General features: G+C 40.7%; 1 protein-coding gene across 1 annotated transcript in view; it reads right to left on the bottom strand.

Annotated features, from left to right (window-relative positions):
• GPAM (glycerol-3-phosphate acyltransferase, mitochondrial) overlaps positions 1–17,776 on the bottom strand; it is a 48,931-nt gene that overhangs the window by 9,050 nt on the left and 22,105 nt on the right. Inside the window, exons 8-17 of the mRNA XM_065408029.1 lie at positions 12,893–13,029; positions 11,855–11,954; positions 9,295–9,507; positions 8,778–8,891; positions 7,210–7,295; positions 5,979–6,094; positions 4,984–5,054; positions 2,767–3,031; positions 1,874–2,016; positions 317–394 (exon numbers count right to left, since the gene is read on the bottom strand). Coding sequence (XP_065264101.1) covers positions 317–394; positions 1,874–2,016; positions 2,767–3,031; positions 4,984–5,054; positions 5,979–6,094; positions 7,210–7,295; positions 8,778–8,891; positions 9,295–9,507; positions 11,855–11,954; positions 12,893–13,029 — 1,323 coding nt within the window. The remainder of the gene's footprint in view (positions 1–316; positions 395–1,873; positions 2,017–2,766; positions 3,032–4,983; positions 5,055–5,978; positions 6,095–7,209; positions 7,296–8,777; positions 8,892–9,294; positions 9,508–11,854; positions 11,955–12,892; positions 13,030–17,776) is intronic.

Consider the following 17,776-nt stretch of genomic DNA (forward strand, 5'->3'; position numbering starts at 1 on the left):
CAAGGACTTCAATATTAAACTATATCACCACAGCCCACTGTAAGAGTTGGTGTAATCATCATAAGCAGCACTAGCTTTATTAGGATCCTGGTCCCATATATGTGATCATCCATAACATCAAAAAGTGATTCTGCCAAAATACCTTGTGCTTTAAAATAAAAGAATAAAGACATTTCAATTTAGGATTTCCTTAGTCATTATGCACTTCAAGTGAAAAAGTGCCAGTTTAGGTACTTGGAATAAGGCATATAGTTAGTGAGAAGCAAAAGGATAACTGCAGGCAAAGTGGAGAACAAAAAAAATTTAATCATCTTACCTCTGCCACCAAAAGAATGCCATATTGTATGAACCTTTCGACTGCCTCGTGGCAAACTTGGTATAACATCTGACAAGGCTTAACAAAAATAAAAAAAGTTAATCCTTTATAAATTGTTTTTCCCTAGTTAACCAGCATATTTTTTTAGACACAACAATGTCCCTTTTAAGCAAGTTCCTCAATTCTTATCAACGCTCCCACTCCATTAGTGCATGCTTTATTCTTTTCTCGCACTCATGTACACTTCAAAAAAAATTCATGAATGGGATGTTTAAAATTAGACTGGACAAAGCATTTGAGATATGGAAAAATCTTTCACTGGCAAGGAGCTGGACCAGGTGACCTAACAGAACTTTTATATCTTATTACTATTTTGTTAACATGAATAAATGCTAATCATTGAGCAGTTTGGAACAAAAACTCCATTAATATAAAAGCTGCAAGACCTATTCCACAAATTCTCCTAAAGTTTAAAGAAACTTAGAATCAAAACTGCCCTACTTCTCAGTGGTTATAATCTGGTGGGGAATGTCCACCAGATTAAGAAAAAACAAAATCATTAACCTCAAAGGCAGAATAAGGAGCATAAATTTGTTAATCAGCTCTATTCCTCAAACTGCACTGCACCCAGACAAGAAATCAAACATAATTTATGCTCCATTCAAACAACAAGAAAGGAAGAGGGGGCTGGGAAACTGCAGCAAAGTTTCCCAATATCAGAACTAAATCTATAAGAAGAGGAAATGTATTTCTAAGATTCTAAGTGGACACTTATTGAAAACAGCAGGAAACACATTATCTTTTAAAAACAACAAAAACAATCAGTGTATTTATAAAGTTAAAACAGCGGTATTTGCAACTGTTCCTTTATTGGTTTACATTTGAATAAGGCGTGTCAAGTCATGGGTAAGATCGCTGATAAATATTTGATGATGTGCAGTATGACGACTGAGGTATTCTATAACTTGGGAAAATGCCTTTAAAATCTGGAGACCTGATTTCGATTTGATTCCAGTCACATGTGCAAAGAGTTTGGTAGTCTTGATTTCACAGTTTAAGTTTGTTTAGAACAATGTCACTGTATAGTCTGGCAGGCAGTCTCTTCGCAGGAGAGGCCTAGTACTAGAATAGCAGAAATATTCCAAGCTCATAGCCAGTACTATCAGTTTCTCACTTGCATGAGCAACAGGTATTCACTACATACATAGCAAACATCTAAACCATATCATGAGCACCATGTTGATTGATGACATCTCCCCTGGCTCAGAAAATCTCAGATAATGAATTGACTTGTCAAGCTCACATCATTCATGTTATTTGTCTAGAAATGGTTTCAAGTGAGCTAGACTAATTCAACTACATAACTGAGAAGTAGAAACATTTTGACCCTCAGCCATGCTATGGATCCAATAAGTAAATATATTAAGACCGAACAACTACATTAGAAACAGAGTGCAGATAAAAAACAAAAAATCCATTCTATTTAGAACAACGAAGACAGACACTAACAGAATGGAGTTGGAGTTATGGACAAGCACTATGATAAACTTCACTTACCAAGGATATAGCACCTTCATTGGAAAGCAGGTGGCACAAGCTGGCGGCTTTGCGGACCAGTTGTTCTTGGCTAATCAGGTTGGGAGAAACGCCATTGATGCCATTTCTATACCTTTTACTCTGCACTGCATGAAGACTGCAGGCTAGCGCAGAAATGTGAATACAAGGGTGGTTAGTTTTCCTACAGAGCTTTTTAATAAGGGAGACTTAGGTTTATTAACAGGAGAGTTATACAAGCTTAAAAACTGACAACCATTACACATATAACTGAAACCTATCAATTGACAAAAGCAAATCATCCCATATACATGAACTACAATGGTGCATAACTGAAGGAAACAGATTTTAAAAGATAAAGCTACTAAAAAATAAAAGATTATACCACCGTGTGTAAAAGTTAAATGAAACTCTGAACTGTGATTCTGATCCAATCATTAACAAGAATTAAAAACAGTCACGATATACCCTACCCCTGGAACAAAAGACAGAAGAGGAAGTCACTATTGCATTAGTGATCAGTTAATGTAAAATGAAAGCAAAATCTTATTAAAATTTTCAAGATAGGAACATCTGCCATGCTGGATCAGATCACTGGTCCATAAAGTTAGGTCCCTGTTTCTGGCAGTGGCCAATACACGGAGACTGCCAAGAAGAATGGGGGGAAAAAACAAACACTGCATTCATTCAGCTATTTGTTTAATGGTGAATATGGGGTAAAGGACATGTGGAATAATTTTCTGACCCCAGATAACTTAATTGTTTGGAAATTGGTTATTTCTGTGCAGGTTTTACTTCATATATTCCTTTTGGGGGAGAAAGGGTTAAAAAAATAAAAATAAGAAAATAAAGTCTTCATACAAACAAATCTCCGCCTGCTAAAAACTAGTACATACCAATAATGGCCTCTTTGATGAAGACGTGCAGTACACCATTGCTGTAGAAGTTGAGTTCAAAGACAGCGGGAATAGTTGTGCTGGGAGTGATGAAGAACTCATTGTTTTGGCTGGTGTTTGTGATATTTACACAGTTCCCCAACAGGTGGATGGCATGCATGACAACATCTTCAGAATTTCCTGAAAATCCCAAGTCAAAGTCACGGGCCAAGACCTCCTCCTTCATAGAGAAGAAGTCTTCCACCAGCTTGGAAAGGTCAATTCCCTGAAGAAGCAGAGTCACAAGATTAAATAATGTAACCCTAACCCAAGACAAAATTTTAAGAGGACAAGTTAAACTTATTTGCAATCTCCAAACACAGTAAATAAGTCAAATGCATAATTAATTTGTAATAACCCAAAGCACCACTTATCACACGAACAAATGTTTTCTTCCAAAGCAGACTTGGCCAAAGTAATCCATGACTGTGCCACCTCCAACTGGACAGCTGCAAAATGCTTTACATGGGGCTACACCTTAAAACCACCCAGAAACTACAGCTAGTCCAAGGTGTGACTGCTTTGTTTGCTTAATAGTGCATCTCACAGCCTATAAAGCCCTAGCAGGGTCAGAACCTGTGTACTTTAGGCCTGGTCCACACTAACCCCCGACTTCGAACTAAGATACGCAACTTCAGCTACGTTAATAACGTAGTACCTTAAGTTCGAACTTACCACGGGTCCAGACGCAGCAGGCAGGCTCCCCCATCGACTCCGCGTACTCCTCTCGCGGAGCAGGAGTACCGGCGTCGACGGCGAGCACTTCCGGGATTGATCCGGGATCGATTTATCGCGTCTAGACAAGACATGATAAATCGATCCCAGAAGATCGATTGCTTACCGCCGGACCCAGAGGTAAGTATAGACGTACCCTTAGAAATCTCATCTCCTTCACCTGCCATCGTATTATATGATCACCCGAGATATTTTTGCTAACAGACCTATTGTTTAATTGATAAGAGGCTTGAGGAAGAACATTTTCTCAACTCTGGAACTTGCTTCCCTTCTCAGTTTACCATAAGCCATATTTGCTGAGCTTCAGATCCTGTTGCAAAGCACATCTGTTCTCCCAAATTCTCTCTATAGGAAAAGGGAATGATTGGATTGAACTGGAAAGTGATAGTACCCTAGTTTGGGGGGGAGTCTATATTTTGACCATTTCTTCTAATTTGTATGTTTTATTTTAATTTCTGAACATATACCTAGAGCTCTGGATTGGTGCGGTGATGAGGGATTTTAAATAAAATGGAAAAGAGAGTGTAGCAATGAATACTTGTATCTTTCTTTAAGAGCCACACATTAAAATTCAGTTACACATTAGTATCATTCCATCACAAATTATGACTGAAAATTTTATTTGAAATTAAACATAATAGGTCAGCAATTTGTCCTGCTAGAACTGATTTGAAATAACTGAGATAAAAAACAAAACACAAAACCACCCAGTAGCAATAAAAAGGAACAAAATTTTTGCTTTTAAAAATCACCAGTAAGTCCTGAAATTAACATGGGATGACAGGAACCTTTTCCTAAAATAAAATAAAATAAAATAAAAACTTTTTTTCCCCCAATGATAACTAGGATTGGAAGGACTTGATTTCTATCAGGAAAAGTCGGTAAACAGATTTCATACATATGCAAGCTGACAAAAATATTTATATTGATAATCAAAATTTATGGATAGGCAAGGAAAGAAAAATGCTGCTTGAGAACTTATTAGAGTTTGATTTAAGGATATTTTGTATATTTTGACATGTAATGTTGACAATTTGTGTTTTAATGGTTATGTTTTACCTTTTTGAATCTCAGCATCTACTGTCATTAAATAATTAGTCTTACCCCCCTCCCCCATTAACACACGTCATAATTTTCCACAACTGTGAAAATTTTGATAAAAAACTTAAAAATGCTTTTAAAAACCATCAATAGTATCTGTCAAAATGATAAGAAAAAATAAAAATTGAATTCTACCAAGCTTAATGATAACTGAAAGCAAAGTAGCACAATATCTTTAAGTACCCACCATTAACTGGAACACCTATTATAATAAGCTAGCTGAAATCTCATTCAAATATTATTTCAATGTAATATTGAAGTGCACACTTTTCTCACCACTGGAATTTTTCCAATTCTGCATGAAGGTAGCATATGGCTATTTCAGCAGCAATATAGCCTTACCTTCCTGTGTCGGTAGAGCAGTAAACAGGCAACTATGTGTGTTGACATCACAGCACATGACTTGTTAGCAGCTAGAAGCAAACAAAACAAAGCTATGCTGACCTGTTAAGCATCTGAAATGCTTAACAAGTCATTAATATGGCATAAAATGACAGTAGCACGAATCAACTAATAATTATAGTTGGCCCTTACACACTTCTATAGGGCTTTACATTTTCAACAAGCTGTAGTGTACCTTAAGGGACTAATCAAAGAGCAAAAAGCCAGGAACTCTAGAGTTCCAACCTACCCTGTCACTAACTTGCCATGTGGCCTTTGGCAAGTCACCCCAACTCTCAGTACCTCATTTTCTTCACGTGTAACATGGGGTGATTACACATACCTCGCTAGCGAAAGTGCTGAGATGATTACTCAATGTTTTGTAGTACTTTAGAAATGTAAAACATGAACTGACCAAAGTGTTTTTAATTAATAGGCATGAGTGAAGAAGTCTGTCTCAAACATTTGCTAAAATATATAACTACGTACCATTATTTATAGCTATATCTTTGTTCACATATCAGATCTGGTGCCTAAGCTGCATATTATAGAACCTACAAAACCGGACAATGGCTGGATAAGCAGATACACAAACTCAAGTAATTCTTTAAAGAAATGGTGATTTCAACAGCTCTACCTCTGGGGGCAATTTTCTACTTATTGCCAAAAGGAATGTAAATGCACAACAGTTGACTCAAATACTTATAGCAAGTCAGCAGCATCCCAGGATACAGATCTAAAGAACGTAAATGTATCAAAGCAAATGAAATAAGAATGCCATAGAGAGACAATTTCCTTTAAAAAGGGATGAGATTTTAAGTGTTTAAGAAAACAAAATTCTTACCTGAAAAGAAATCACCCTCAGCCTAGTAAAAATGCTATCAAATGATAAATTAGTTAATGCAGTCAGAGGACCAAGATATACAGTCAATACATATGATTGATTCTATACTTACTGAACAATATATGCTCAGCCAAGTTGGCTATCAACTGTCTTCTAAAGGGCTCATTGGATAAATCCCAGGAATCACCCAGTGCAGCCTCCGTACCTTCATCCACAACATCATTAGGCCTGAAGATAGCATAAAAATAACGTACGGTGTGAAAACATCCAAGTCTTGTCAAACTCTAACCTACATTATCATCATTTACATACATTAAATGAACTATAATGCACAAATAAAATCAGACATTCTAACAAGGATACAAAAACGTCTTTAAGCATTACAAGTCCCACAAAGTTCTCATTAACTACTTTTCTCAACATATTCCAGACTCTTTCTTCATGTTATAACACATATTCCTAGATCTTCTAAGAAAAGCAACACAGAGTATTCACTTTGTTCTTTGGCTATTCAGACTTCTCCATTACATCAGACATATCCCACAACCCTTTCCTTTAATGAATACGAGCAACAAAAAACATATAATGCAAACCTTTTTAGAATAGAGTTTTCAGTCCAGCTGTTTTGCATATCAAAGCAAGGGTATGACATGGCATGACAATGCTTTAAAGACAAATGACTTACTCAACTTCTCTTTACAGGAACCAATTAGTACCACACAGGCTTAGACAAGCCATGCAAATTACTCAAATTAAATATAAAATAGTCTAAAATTCAGGAATATCTCCACAACACAGTTTCACATTTTGAGCAAAAGTAATTAACAGACAGGAGCTCACTGACAATAGCCCTGTCAATCACTGTATTGTGCTGAATCAGAAATCGTTAGTGAGTGAATTAATGTGCGCCTTTCATCTTAGAGTAATTAGAAATAATATCTGAATTATGTGGGAGATTTAAATAAAGATATGTTTTAAAATGTGTCATTTTCTTTCCTTGTACAACACTCCTACAGAATTTAAAATTTATTTAAACCAATAAAGTTCACTTGAAATTATTCTATAACTATACAGAATTTAACAGAGAATGATAGCATTCCTATAGTTTATTTGAACAGGAGTTCTACAGCAGGGATATATTCTTCAATTTATTAGAATTGTATAGGATAGTTTAAAAATCCTAGAGTAAAATTTTTGTGTTTGTGTTCTATTTTATAGGATTTTTCCATAAGGGTTACATGGGAAACAATTTCATTATTCGTAAGGACATAACTACCAGACACTACTGGAAATATATATTAATCCAAAAATACTACCAAAAAGGTTCCAGAAAAACATCCTACCGTGAAGGAAGTATAGCTGGTAACAGAGCTTGCTCCAAAGATAGCATGGCAGGCATAGGTTTTTGACTTTGGCTGTCTAGGTATTCCTGTAAATATAATACTTATTTGTACATTTTCCCATTAATTGTAGCATCCAACAGCTAATTTTGCTATCTTATTTGTACCAATCAAAAAAAAAAAAAAAAAAAAAGCAACCATGAAAGAGTAAATACAAAAAAAATAAAGGTGAGATAGTGGAAAGATCACTACAGTTTCTTCACTGGTGCTTTGGTGGTTCTGTCTGGAGTTGGCATCAGGTAGAGGAGAACCTTTCCCTCTGAATAGAATTCTGAGTTTGGGGAAAATACTGCAATTAAAAAAAAAACCCACACACACAAGGGAAAGATTCCCTTGCACCTCTTTGGCAGAAACGGCCTTGGGGATAGATCTTGCACCATTAAAGTGAATGGGAGTTTTTCCATTGATTTGAATGGGAGCAATATCAAGTCCCCAGTGGAGGAGCAGCATATGGATGACATTAACGGTCTTATACTGCCCTCCTCACAGACTCTAGCATACAGGGCCATCTCCACAGATGAACACCACTACAGAAATTCTGGCAGTGACAAACTACAGGCAACGATGGGGAGACTGCTGTAAATTAGACTTCCCAGAATCCAGGCAGCAGGAAGGTGTCTAGAAAAAAAACCACCTTTGCCCCCCATCCACTTGGCTGTATCTTCTGTGCTGTGTTTCTCAGGAGGTACAGCACATGACTGGACCTCAAGAATTCTATGCTTTTAACAAATAACTAAAACTTCTGTCTTTAAAGGTTATCACTTAAGTTACTCTGACTTCAGGACATTATGTTCTTCTGGTTTCTATATAGACTGGTTTGGCAAAAACATTTACCTTCAAGCAAAGCTACTTAAATAATTAGGGGTAAATTTTCACAGACAGCTCTCTACTCAGCTTACACCGCATGCTCACAAATGCCTTACAGTACTATATGTATATTACATCAACATTATTTCCATTATCAAACTCAATCTCAGCAAAAAGATATCCAATTAATTTGACCATGTCTACTTTCTATAAACCCAGGTTGAGTGGCAAAGTTTGGGATGCCAAAATTAGCTTTGTTTTTCAAACTGAAATTCTGTACATTTTAATACATATCGCTGAATAAGACCTAAACATAAAAAACTATTTGACAGTCAACTACTGTACAGGAAATATATTTCCCCATTTTTTTTGCACAGCAATACACAGTTGATCAGATGCCTCATTGGGAATTTTTACTTTCCTCTATTATTGATCACTCCTGCAAGATAGATACTGGCTTTATGTCCAATGACCCAGTCTGGTCTGACATTCTGTTATAACACTCGAATCTGTACTGGACCTCACACCACGGATGGTCACCCTATGAATCTTCTCAGGGGTACCAAATAGTGATTTTTTTGAAAAACAGCTTCATTGCATTGATAGGCTGAAAACTGTACTTCTGTGCCAACAGTTTAGTTGTGGTTTCCTGCATTTTAAAGCAGCTAAGAATTCATAAGTGTTTTTATGGATATGAAACTTACTTTTAAGGAAAATGGTTGTGCAAAGTCTACTCTGACACATCCGTAATTCTTCCGCAGCATTCTGAAGACTCCTCTGGCTACGCTCCAAAGGCTTTCGTTCTTCTTAGGCTTCCCCTGCACAACATTGAAAAGCAAAACCAATGTTCGTTTGCAATTAAAAGTTCATTGATATTTAACGGAAGCATAACCACAGTTACAATAAATCCAAGTCTTTTGACATGCAGCTTTAAAAGTCAAAGAGTAGAGCCATGACAAAAGTCTAGGGAATCATATGGCTTTTTATTATTTGTATTTGTTAAGTGATGAATTTGTATCCAGTGATATACAAGACTCAAATATCAAGATAGCTTTCTAGGTCAAGGACTTTCATGATTCATGTTACTTTGCATTTTTAAATCTGACACAAAAAGTTTAAGCACTCATGGCATAGCAGTACTAGCACAAAAATTAGATACATTTTTACTTAACAAACAGAAAATCCCCTAGGCAAAACAATAAGTCTTCAGTTGCTCCTTACCAGCTGTTCATTGTTATAGTGACCTTCAATGATGCGATCATAGGAGATTCCCACAGGTATAATTAGTATGTCAGGGGTGGCATTTGTGAAGAGAGCATCTACCACCACAGATAAGAGACCTGCTCTGGCACAGGATGTTTTTCCACTCCGAGAACGTGTGCCTTCCAGGAATATCTCTAAGAACTGCTGCTGTCTAAGCAACTCCTCTATGTGCTAAAGGGATAGTGAGTAAAAGAAAAAACAAAAAAACTAACGATACAGACATATCCACATAGAAATGCACTGTTCCATATCAGCAATAGAATCCTCTTTACAAAACTGGAGCCAAGATCAATCCAAATCTGCATGAATAATCATGAATTATAACAGGAAATTAGTGTTTTACACAACTAAATTAGACACCTAAATTATTCGCTTCTCTGGATTTCCCAGTATGGCCCATCTTCTAAATTGCAAGTACATCTTTCTTTTTGTATCTTGAATAGTGCCAAGCACAACATCAGCACATACATAAACAAAATTTCAACAAAGTCAGTAGGGTTACTCTCAGGAGTTCCCAAACTTTTGTACATGTATGGCAGGGTGGCATGAGAGCTTGCTGGAAATGATGCACCAAAATTCTTTTTAAAAAATATTTTGGTTTCAAATGAAGAGTCATTCCATGCACTGCAGTACATCCTACAATGCCTGAGAAACAAAACACTCTCCTGGACACGTTCAGCAATTTCGATGAGTAACACTGTACGACCATGTCATCACAGGAGCTTTATTTAGCAGGGGGTTGAATGCTGTGCGAACTGTACTCTCAGGTGGTGCCCAGCTGGCTAGCTTTTTGCTGGGCCTAGCCTTGCACCAAACCACACAGCTCGAACTACTGGGGAGATTTTGCAAAGTTCCATATAACAGTGCCAGAGCTTCTCTCATCTGAAAAGACACACGAGTGCAGAGCCGCTGCAAAACCTACAGCTGCAGGGAGCGTGAGATAAAAAGGCCCCCACACAGGAAGCTGCTGCAGGGGGTAGAGGGGGAAGGATTGTTGGCCAGCTGCAGTGGATAAACGCCTGGCTACAGGACTAAGGAGAGCTGCCTGGCTGTTCACCAGGACAGCAGCCAGCTGGCTATAATTTGAGCCTCCTCTCAGCAGGGGGAGCCACTGTGCAGCGTGCCCAGCATTCTGCTGAGGAGCAAGATGCTTCATGGGGCTGAAGCCTCTCCAATTCCAGCCAAGACTCCCCACATCTCTCTATAGCTGCCCTCTGCCCTTTGGCACGCGTGCACCCTTCTTTGTAATGGCACTTCTCGTATTCTCTCCCAGAGCTTCTCAAAATATTTCATATTTTTCTCGATTTAAATTTTGTAAGACAGGAAGCAAAGTGAATTCTGGCTACTGTTCAATGATAATCCCGATAAAATTAGCAGGAATTTAAAACTTAGATTAGACAAATTAAAAAGAGTCAATCCACTGAGTGTAGTTAATGGCATATCACAGCATATCAAGACAGCATTTATGACATTTAATTGTTTAACATGAAAGAAATAACGGCTGCCTCATTATGTTTCTTTTTGATGCACGGTCTTAAAAACTTGAAATGTTTACAAAGGACGTTATAATTACAGCAGGTTGGGAACTTTTAGATTAAACCTTTTACGGAAAATGCTGATTTGACAACACCAAAACTTTTCATGGAAACACAGCCGTTTCAATTCAACTTTCACCAGGAAGGTTTTCCATCATGAAGTTTCTGATCAGTATGAGACACCCCAGAATAGCATAATCTAGTATTAGGGCACTCTGCCTTTTAGACTAAGAACTTGAACCTAGGTTTTCCAGATCCCAGACGTGTGGTCTAACCGTAGGGCTACTGGCTATTCTAGAGTGATCTCTTTTTTTACTACAAATTTTTGAACTGTCTTGATTTCATGCCACATCAGAATATAAATAAATGGCAAAACCTCAACATTTTTCACAAAATGGAATTCTTGTTTTCATGCCAGCCCTAATTATAATTGAACATTTTAGGTTTCTTTAGGGATATATTTTACCATAGAGTCCAGAAATACTTAAATTAAACCTACTGAGATCTAAAACAAATGTGCAAAAAAAAAAAAGAAGAAGAAGAAGTGTGCATGTGGTACTTCAAATACCAATTAAGTACATGAACAAATACAAATTGAGAACTGCTGCTCTAGATTTACCTTAGTAGAAGTGAAATCAGAAGCTGTCCCAGTAGGCCTAATTTTAGTGTCAATTTACACTGAGGGCAATCCCATATCCCCGTTAGAGACTCACACAGGGGGAAAATTTGATCCTGACAGGTGCTGAACACCCTCGACTCTCATGCACTTCATAGGTGCAGGACCTCACTCGGCACAGAATTTATATTTTCTCTCTAATGTAACAAAACACACATACACACGCTAAAATCAAGATAATAAACAATTTAACTTTCTCATCAGGCAATGCTGTTCAAATTAATGAAGTTACAGAGAACAAACTTACATTTTCCCGTCTCTGTGACGATTCAAATTTTATATTTGCAAATTAAGAAAAGATACATACCACATACAGCAAAGCTCTATAAAGGACATCTTTACGTCCGTGAGGGTTCTCATCCAACCTCCTCCGAATGAAAAAGCCTCCCAGCTTGCGGATCAATGTGCTACAAATCAACAAATGATTCTATTCACTGATTTTAGTCAAATATGAAAAGAGTGGAATGTATAAACCAGCCAACAGCTTCAGGAAATAATTAGATGAGGCAGAACAATGTGCATATCTCAGCCATTCTCCCTCAAATGAAAGAGAGGAAGAATGTTCTAGTGGTCAGGGCACTAGTCTAGGACCCAGGTTCAATTCCCTGCTCTGCCAAACTCCCTGTGTGACCCTGTAAAATGGGATTAAGAGCACTGCCCTCCCTCACAGGGATGTTGGGAGGATAAATACACTACAAATTCTATGGCGCTCAAATTTAATAGTGAGGGGGGGGGCATATAAATACCGAAGATAAATAGATGGAGTGCTCTGGGAGAATTCTAGTCCCCACATTACTGCCAAATTTCAAAAGCTTATGTGAGTGTTCTCAATCTTTCAACACTTGACATAACTTACAAAGATGAGGGCTGCAGTATTTAACTTAAACAGACCTCAGTGTTCAAAGTTCTATGTTGCCTGCCACTAACTGAATACACAATTTCCCCCAAATCCCAATGAGTCTCCACAGATGAATGGGAACAAATGCTCTTAAACTTGTGCTAGCCCCCATTTATCAGGATTTCTTCATACACCCCTTCCTCAGAGCGACTCAGTAACTAAGTCTCAACACAATATTCTTCCTTTTCCAATTTCCTTAACAAAGAATGTCTCCAAAGGATTTTGCAAGACTCTCTCTTGAATAAGACCAAATAAGACCAAAGTAAAGCTAGATAGGACCGAAGTAAATTCCAAGGTATGACCACGACGACTATCACAAATCCTAAACAATTTGGGGCAGATCCTCAGCTGGTGTGGAGCTATGACAATATACACCAACTGAGCATATGCCCCTTTGGCTTTATTTTTGAGAGCAAGTTAACGTTTAGCTCAGCATATTATCCTTACCTGAAGATGGGGATGTTGAGGTTATTCCCTGCAGCAATGTACGGTGCTTTGATGTTATGGCAGAAAAGAACGAATGTGAGGAGCAGATAGTCGATGTGAGATTTGTGAACAGGCAAGAAGATAAGAGGCAAATTCATCTATTTGGGGGGGGGGGGAAGAAAAAAAGATGACACAAAATTAATGGGATACTCTGGAGCAAAGAGAAGATTACTCACCTTGTGCAGTAACTGAGGTTCTTCGAGATGAGTGTCCCTGTGGGTGCTCCATAGGTGCATCTCTGCGCCTTTGCGCGGAGAGTTTTACAGCAGTGCCCATACGGGTCGTGTACGCACGGTGCCTACCTTGTGCACTGTTGTCTGTTGAAGGGTCGCCTGTGCGACACACACTTCTCAGTTCCATCTCCACCTCAAAGCCTGTACCCAGCTCCGAAGTAGAGGGAAGAGGGTGTGTAGTGGAGCACCCACAGGGACACTCATCTTGAAGAACCTCAGTTACTGCACAAAGTGAATAACCTTCTCTTCTTCGAGAGGTGTCCCTGGGGGTGCTCCATTCCAGGTGACTGTAAAGCAGTGTCCTTTAGGATGGTAGGGGCTTCGGAGTAGGAAATAAAACAGCAGAAAGTACCGCTCGGCCAAGCTGAGTCTCTGTTTTAGGGCCTTGCAAGATAGCATAATGTTTGGCAAAAGTGTGTTTGGATGCCCAGGTGGCAGCCTTGCAAATGTCTATCAATGGGACATTGTTTAGAAACGCCATGGACATCGACAGGGACCTCGTGGAATGCACCCAAATGGTTGCTGGAAGCTGAGCGCCTTTTAGCTGATAGCATAGTCGAATGCATCCGGATATCAATTTAGAGAGCCTCTGTGTGGATATGGGCGCTCCCTTGGACCGTTCCACTATGGATACGAAGAGTTTAGGAGTAGCCCGAAATGGTTTAGTTCTGTCCAGATAAAAGGCCAAAGCCCTTCTAACGTCCAGAGTGTGCATGGTCGCCTCGAACGAATTTGCGTGTGGCTTGGGAAAGAAAGTTGGGAGCTGCAGAGGTTCATTAATGTGGAAGGACGAGTGCACCTTGGGTAAGAATTTGGGATGGGTGTATAATGTTTCACTCTATATGATTTTATGAAAATATGCTAATGAGTGAATATTATATAACTGGAATATACTTCATGCAAAAGGTCTCTTGTAAGGTATCATTACAAAGCTTATAATCTACTGAGTGTGGTCATCCTATTTGTATAAATGTATCACTCATATCTGAAACTAGAAATATGAAATATAACTCTGAGGGCCTATTGTAATTATGCAAAGTGTGGGCTATTAATGGTGGTTTGGAATCTTGATGACTCCCATTAACCAGGACAATTGTCTTTAGATGGCTCTGTTTTACTGGTAAGTCTTCCTGTATGTGTGTGTGCTGCCAAGTGGGTAATGAAGTCTTACAGTGACATGTGATCACTTCACCTGAACTGGAATCCATCTTTAACCTGGTGCTTTTCCATTGAGAAGGAAGGGTGGGAACCCAGAGGGACGAAGGATTCCCGCCTTATGCAAAAAATGTATAAATGGGTGGAAGACAACAGAGGAGGCAGCCATCATGAGGAATCCCCTTGCTACCACCTAAACTGGAACAAGGGCTGTACCAGGGGAAAGGACTGTGTCCAGACTAGGAAGGCATCCGGTCTGTGAAAGAAACTTATTGAAACATCTCTCAGGGTGAGATTTTATCTGTACTCAGTTGTATTACTGTATTAGGCTTGGATTTGCATGTTTTATTTAATTTACTTGGTAATTCACTTTGTTCTGTCTGCTACTACTTGGAACCACTTAAATCCTACTTTCTGTATTTAATAAAATCACTTTTTACTTGTTAATTAACTCAGAGTATGTATTAATACCTGGGGGGAGGGGGGGGCAAACAGCTGTGCATACCTCTCTATCAGTGTTATAGAGGGCGAACAATTTATGAGTTTACCCTGTATAAGATTTATACAGGGTAAAACGGATTTATTTGGGGTTTAGACCCCATTGGGAGTTGGGCATCTGAGTGTTAAAGACAAGAACACTGTCTCAGCCATGTAGAGGCTATTGCAGGGTGGGCAAACTTTTTGGCCCGAGGGCCACATCTGGGTATGGAAATTGTATGGCGGGCCATGAATGCTCATGAAATTGGGGGTTGGGGTGCAGGAGGGGGTGAGGGCTCCGGCTGGGGGTGGGGTTGGGATGAGGGGTTGGGGGTGCAGGAGGGTGCTCCAGGCTGGGACCAAGGGGTTTGGAAAGCAGGAGGGGGATCAGGGCTGGAGCAGGGGGTTGGGGCGCCGAAGGGAGTCAGGTGTGCAGGCTCTGAGCGGCACTTACCCCAAGCAGCTCCCGGAAGCAGCAGCATGTCCCCCCTCTGGCTCCTATGCAGAGGCGCAGCCAGGCGGCTCTGCGCCCTGCCCCGTCCGCAGGCACTGCCCCTGCAGCTCCCATTGGCCGTGGTTCCTGGCCAATGGGAGCTGTGGGGGCAGCGCTTGAGGCAGGGGAACCCTTGGTTTTCCCTACACATAGGAGCCGGAGGGGGGACATGCCGCTGCTTCCGGGATCCAAGTAGAGCCATGGCACATGCAGAGCAGGGCAAGCCCCCAACCCAGCTTCCCAGCTGGAGCACAGGAGCGGGGCAAGCCCCAGACCCCACTCCCCAGCGAGAGCTCGAGTGCCAGATTAAAATGTCTGAAAGGCCGGATGAGGCTCCAGGGCCGTAGCTTGCCCACCCCTGGGCTATTAGGATGACTCTGGCTCTGTCGGTCCTTATTTTCTGTATAACCCTGGGGAGCAGTGGTATCAGTAGAAATGCATATAGAGGTCTGCGATCCAGTTGATTAAGAACACGTCTCCCCAAGAGTGTTTCCCCAGGGCCGCTCTGGAACAGAATAGGGGACATTTGCTGTTGCTGGCTGTGGCAAAAAAGTCTATACGTGGGTGACCTCACTGTTGGAATACATGTTGAAGTACTGGGTTGCTCAGTTCCCATTCATGGTCCTGAGGAAACTGTATGCTGAATTCGTCTGTCATGGTGTTCTGGCAGCCAGGTAGATATGCAGCGGAAATGTGGATGTTGTAACGGATGCATAGATTCCAGAGCTTGATAGCCTCAGTGCAGAGTGAATGGGATCTGGCTCCCCCCTGCCTGTTTATATAAAACATACAAGCGATGTTGTCGGTCATCACTCGTACGTGTTGGTTTTGTATGAATGGTAGGAAGTGGAGGCAGGCATTGCACACAGCGCGAAGTTCCAGGAGATTTATGTGTAACCCGGTCTCTATTGTGGACCATAGCCCCTGAGCTGTGCGATGTTGCATGTGTGCTCCCCACCAGACGAGGAAGGCATCTGTCGTGAGCAATTGTGACAGGGGGTCCTGTGAAAACGTCCTGTGCTGGTTGTGTGGGTGAGTCCACCAGATTAATGATTCCTTGATCTTGTGAGGCATTGTTAAGAGGATGTTCATGTTGTGCTTGTTTGGTTTGTACACTGTTGACAGCCATCCCTGCAGGCAGCACATGTGCAAACATGCATGTCTGATCACAAATGTGCACGCTGCCATTTGGCCCAAAAGTTGTATGCATTCGTGGGCTGTGGTTTGTGGGCTGCTGCGCCCTGTGGCTATGATTGTTTGTATGGAGTTGAATCTATCCCGCAGGAGCGATCCATCGCTGTTGTGGAGTCGAGAAAGGCGCCCTCGCTGTTGTGGAGTCAAGATAGGCACCGAAGAATACCAACTGTTGGGTAGATTCTATCGTTGATTTCTGTGTGTTTATTTGTAGGCCGAGGCTGTGGAAACAGCTTATTGCCATTTGCGTGGAGCGAACGGCTTCCAATCGAGTGTGCGCCTTGAAGAGAATCGTCCAGGTAAGGGAATATAATTACTCCTTGCTTCCTCATATGCACTGTTGCCACTGTGAAGATCTTGGAAAAGACACGGGGTGCTGTTGACAGGCCGAAGGGTAGCACCTTGTATAGTTAGTGGTCCATGCCTAACGTAAATCTGAGAAACCGCCTGTGAGCGGGGTATATCACCACATGAAAATAGGCATCTTGGAGGTCGAGGGCTGAAAACCAGTCCCCCTGTTCCAGCGCTGGTATTATAGTTGTTAGAGTGACCATCCAAAATCTTTGCTTCCTTATGGGCTTGTTTAGTCGCCTGAGGTCGAGGATGGATCATCATCGCCGCTTTTCTTTTGGGTTAAGAAGTAGTGGGAGTAAAATCCTTTTCCCTTGTGTTGTTTGGGGACCAACTCCACTGCCCCCAATTGGAGGAAATGTTCTACCTCTTGGCGCAACAGTAGTTCGTGAGAGGAGTCCCTGAAGGGGTGGGGGTGGCGGTATGGAAAGGAAAGGGATGTATAGCCCAAGTGGATGACTTCTAGGACCCATTTGTTGGTGGTAATAGCTGCCCACTTGATGTAGAAGGGGCATAAACAGTCTCCAAAGAGTTGGATGATAGTACCATGCGTTGGAACCGGCGAGAGGTCTTCTAGGCCCTCAACCAAAGCTTCAAATTTGTTTATTGGAGGAAGGAGGCTGAGACACCATTGCTGGTAGTGGGCGATGACGTTGTGGCTTTTGTCTTTGCATCTGTTGTTGTTGCTGCTTGTATGGTCTCTGCTGAGTATAAGAAGCATATCTGGGGAATTGGTATGGTTGATACCTGTACTATCTTCTCCTTGTAGCAGGGGTAAGGATGCCATGGGACCAGAGTGTGGCTCGCGAGTCCTTCATAGTGTGAAGAACCTCGTTGGTCTTAGCAGCGAGCAGCTTCTCTCCATCGAATGGGAGGTCCTCCACTGTATTCTGTATTTCGCGGGGGAATGTGGAAGATATGAACCGCGACACCCTTCGCATG

The sequence above is a fragment of the Emys orbicularis genome, chromosome 7 (genome assembly GCF_028017835.1).
Source record: "Emys orbicularis isolate rEmyOrb1 chromosome 7, rEmyOrb1.hap1, whole genome shotgun sequence".
Lineage (NCBI taxonomy): Eukaryota > Metazoa > Chordata > Testudines > Emydidae > Emys > Emys orbicularis.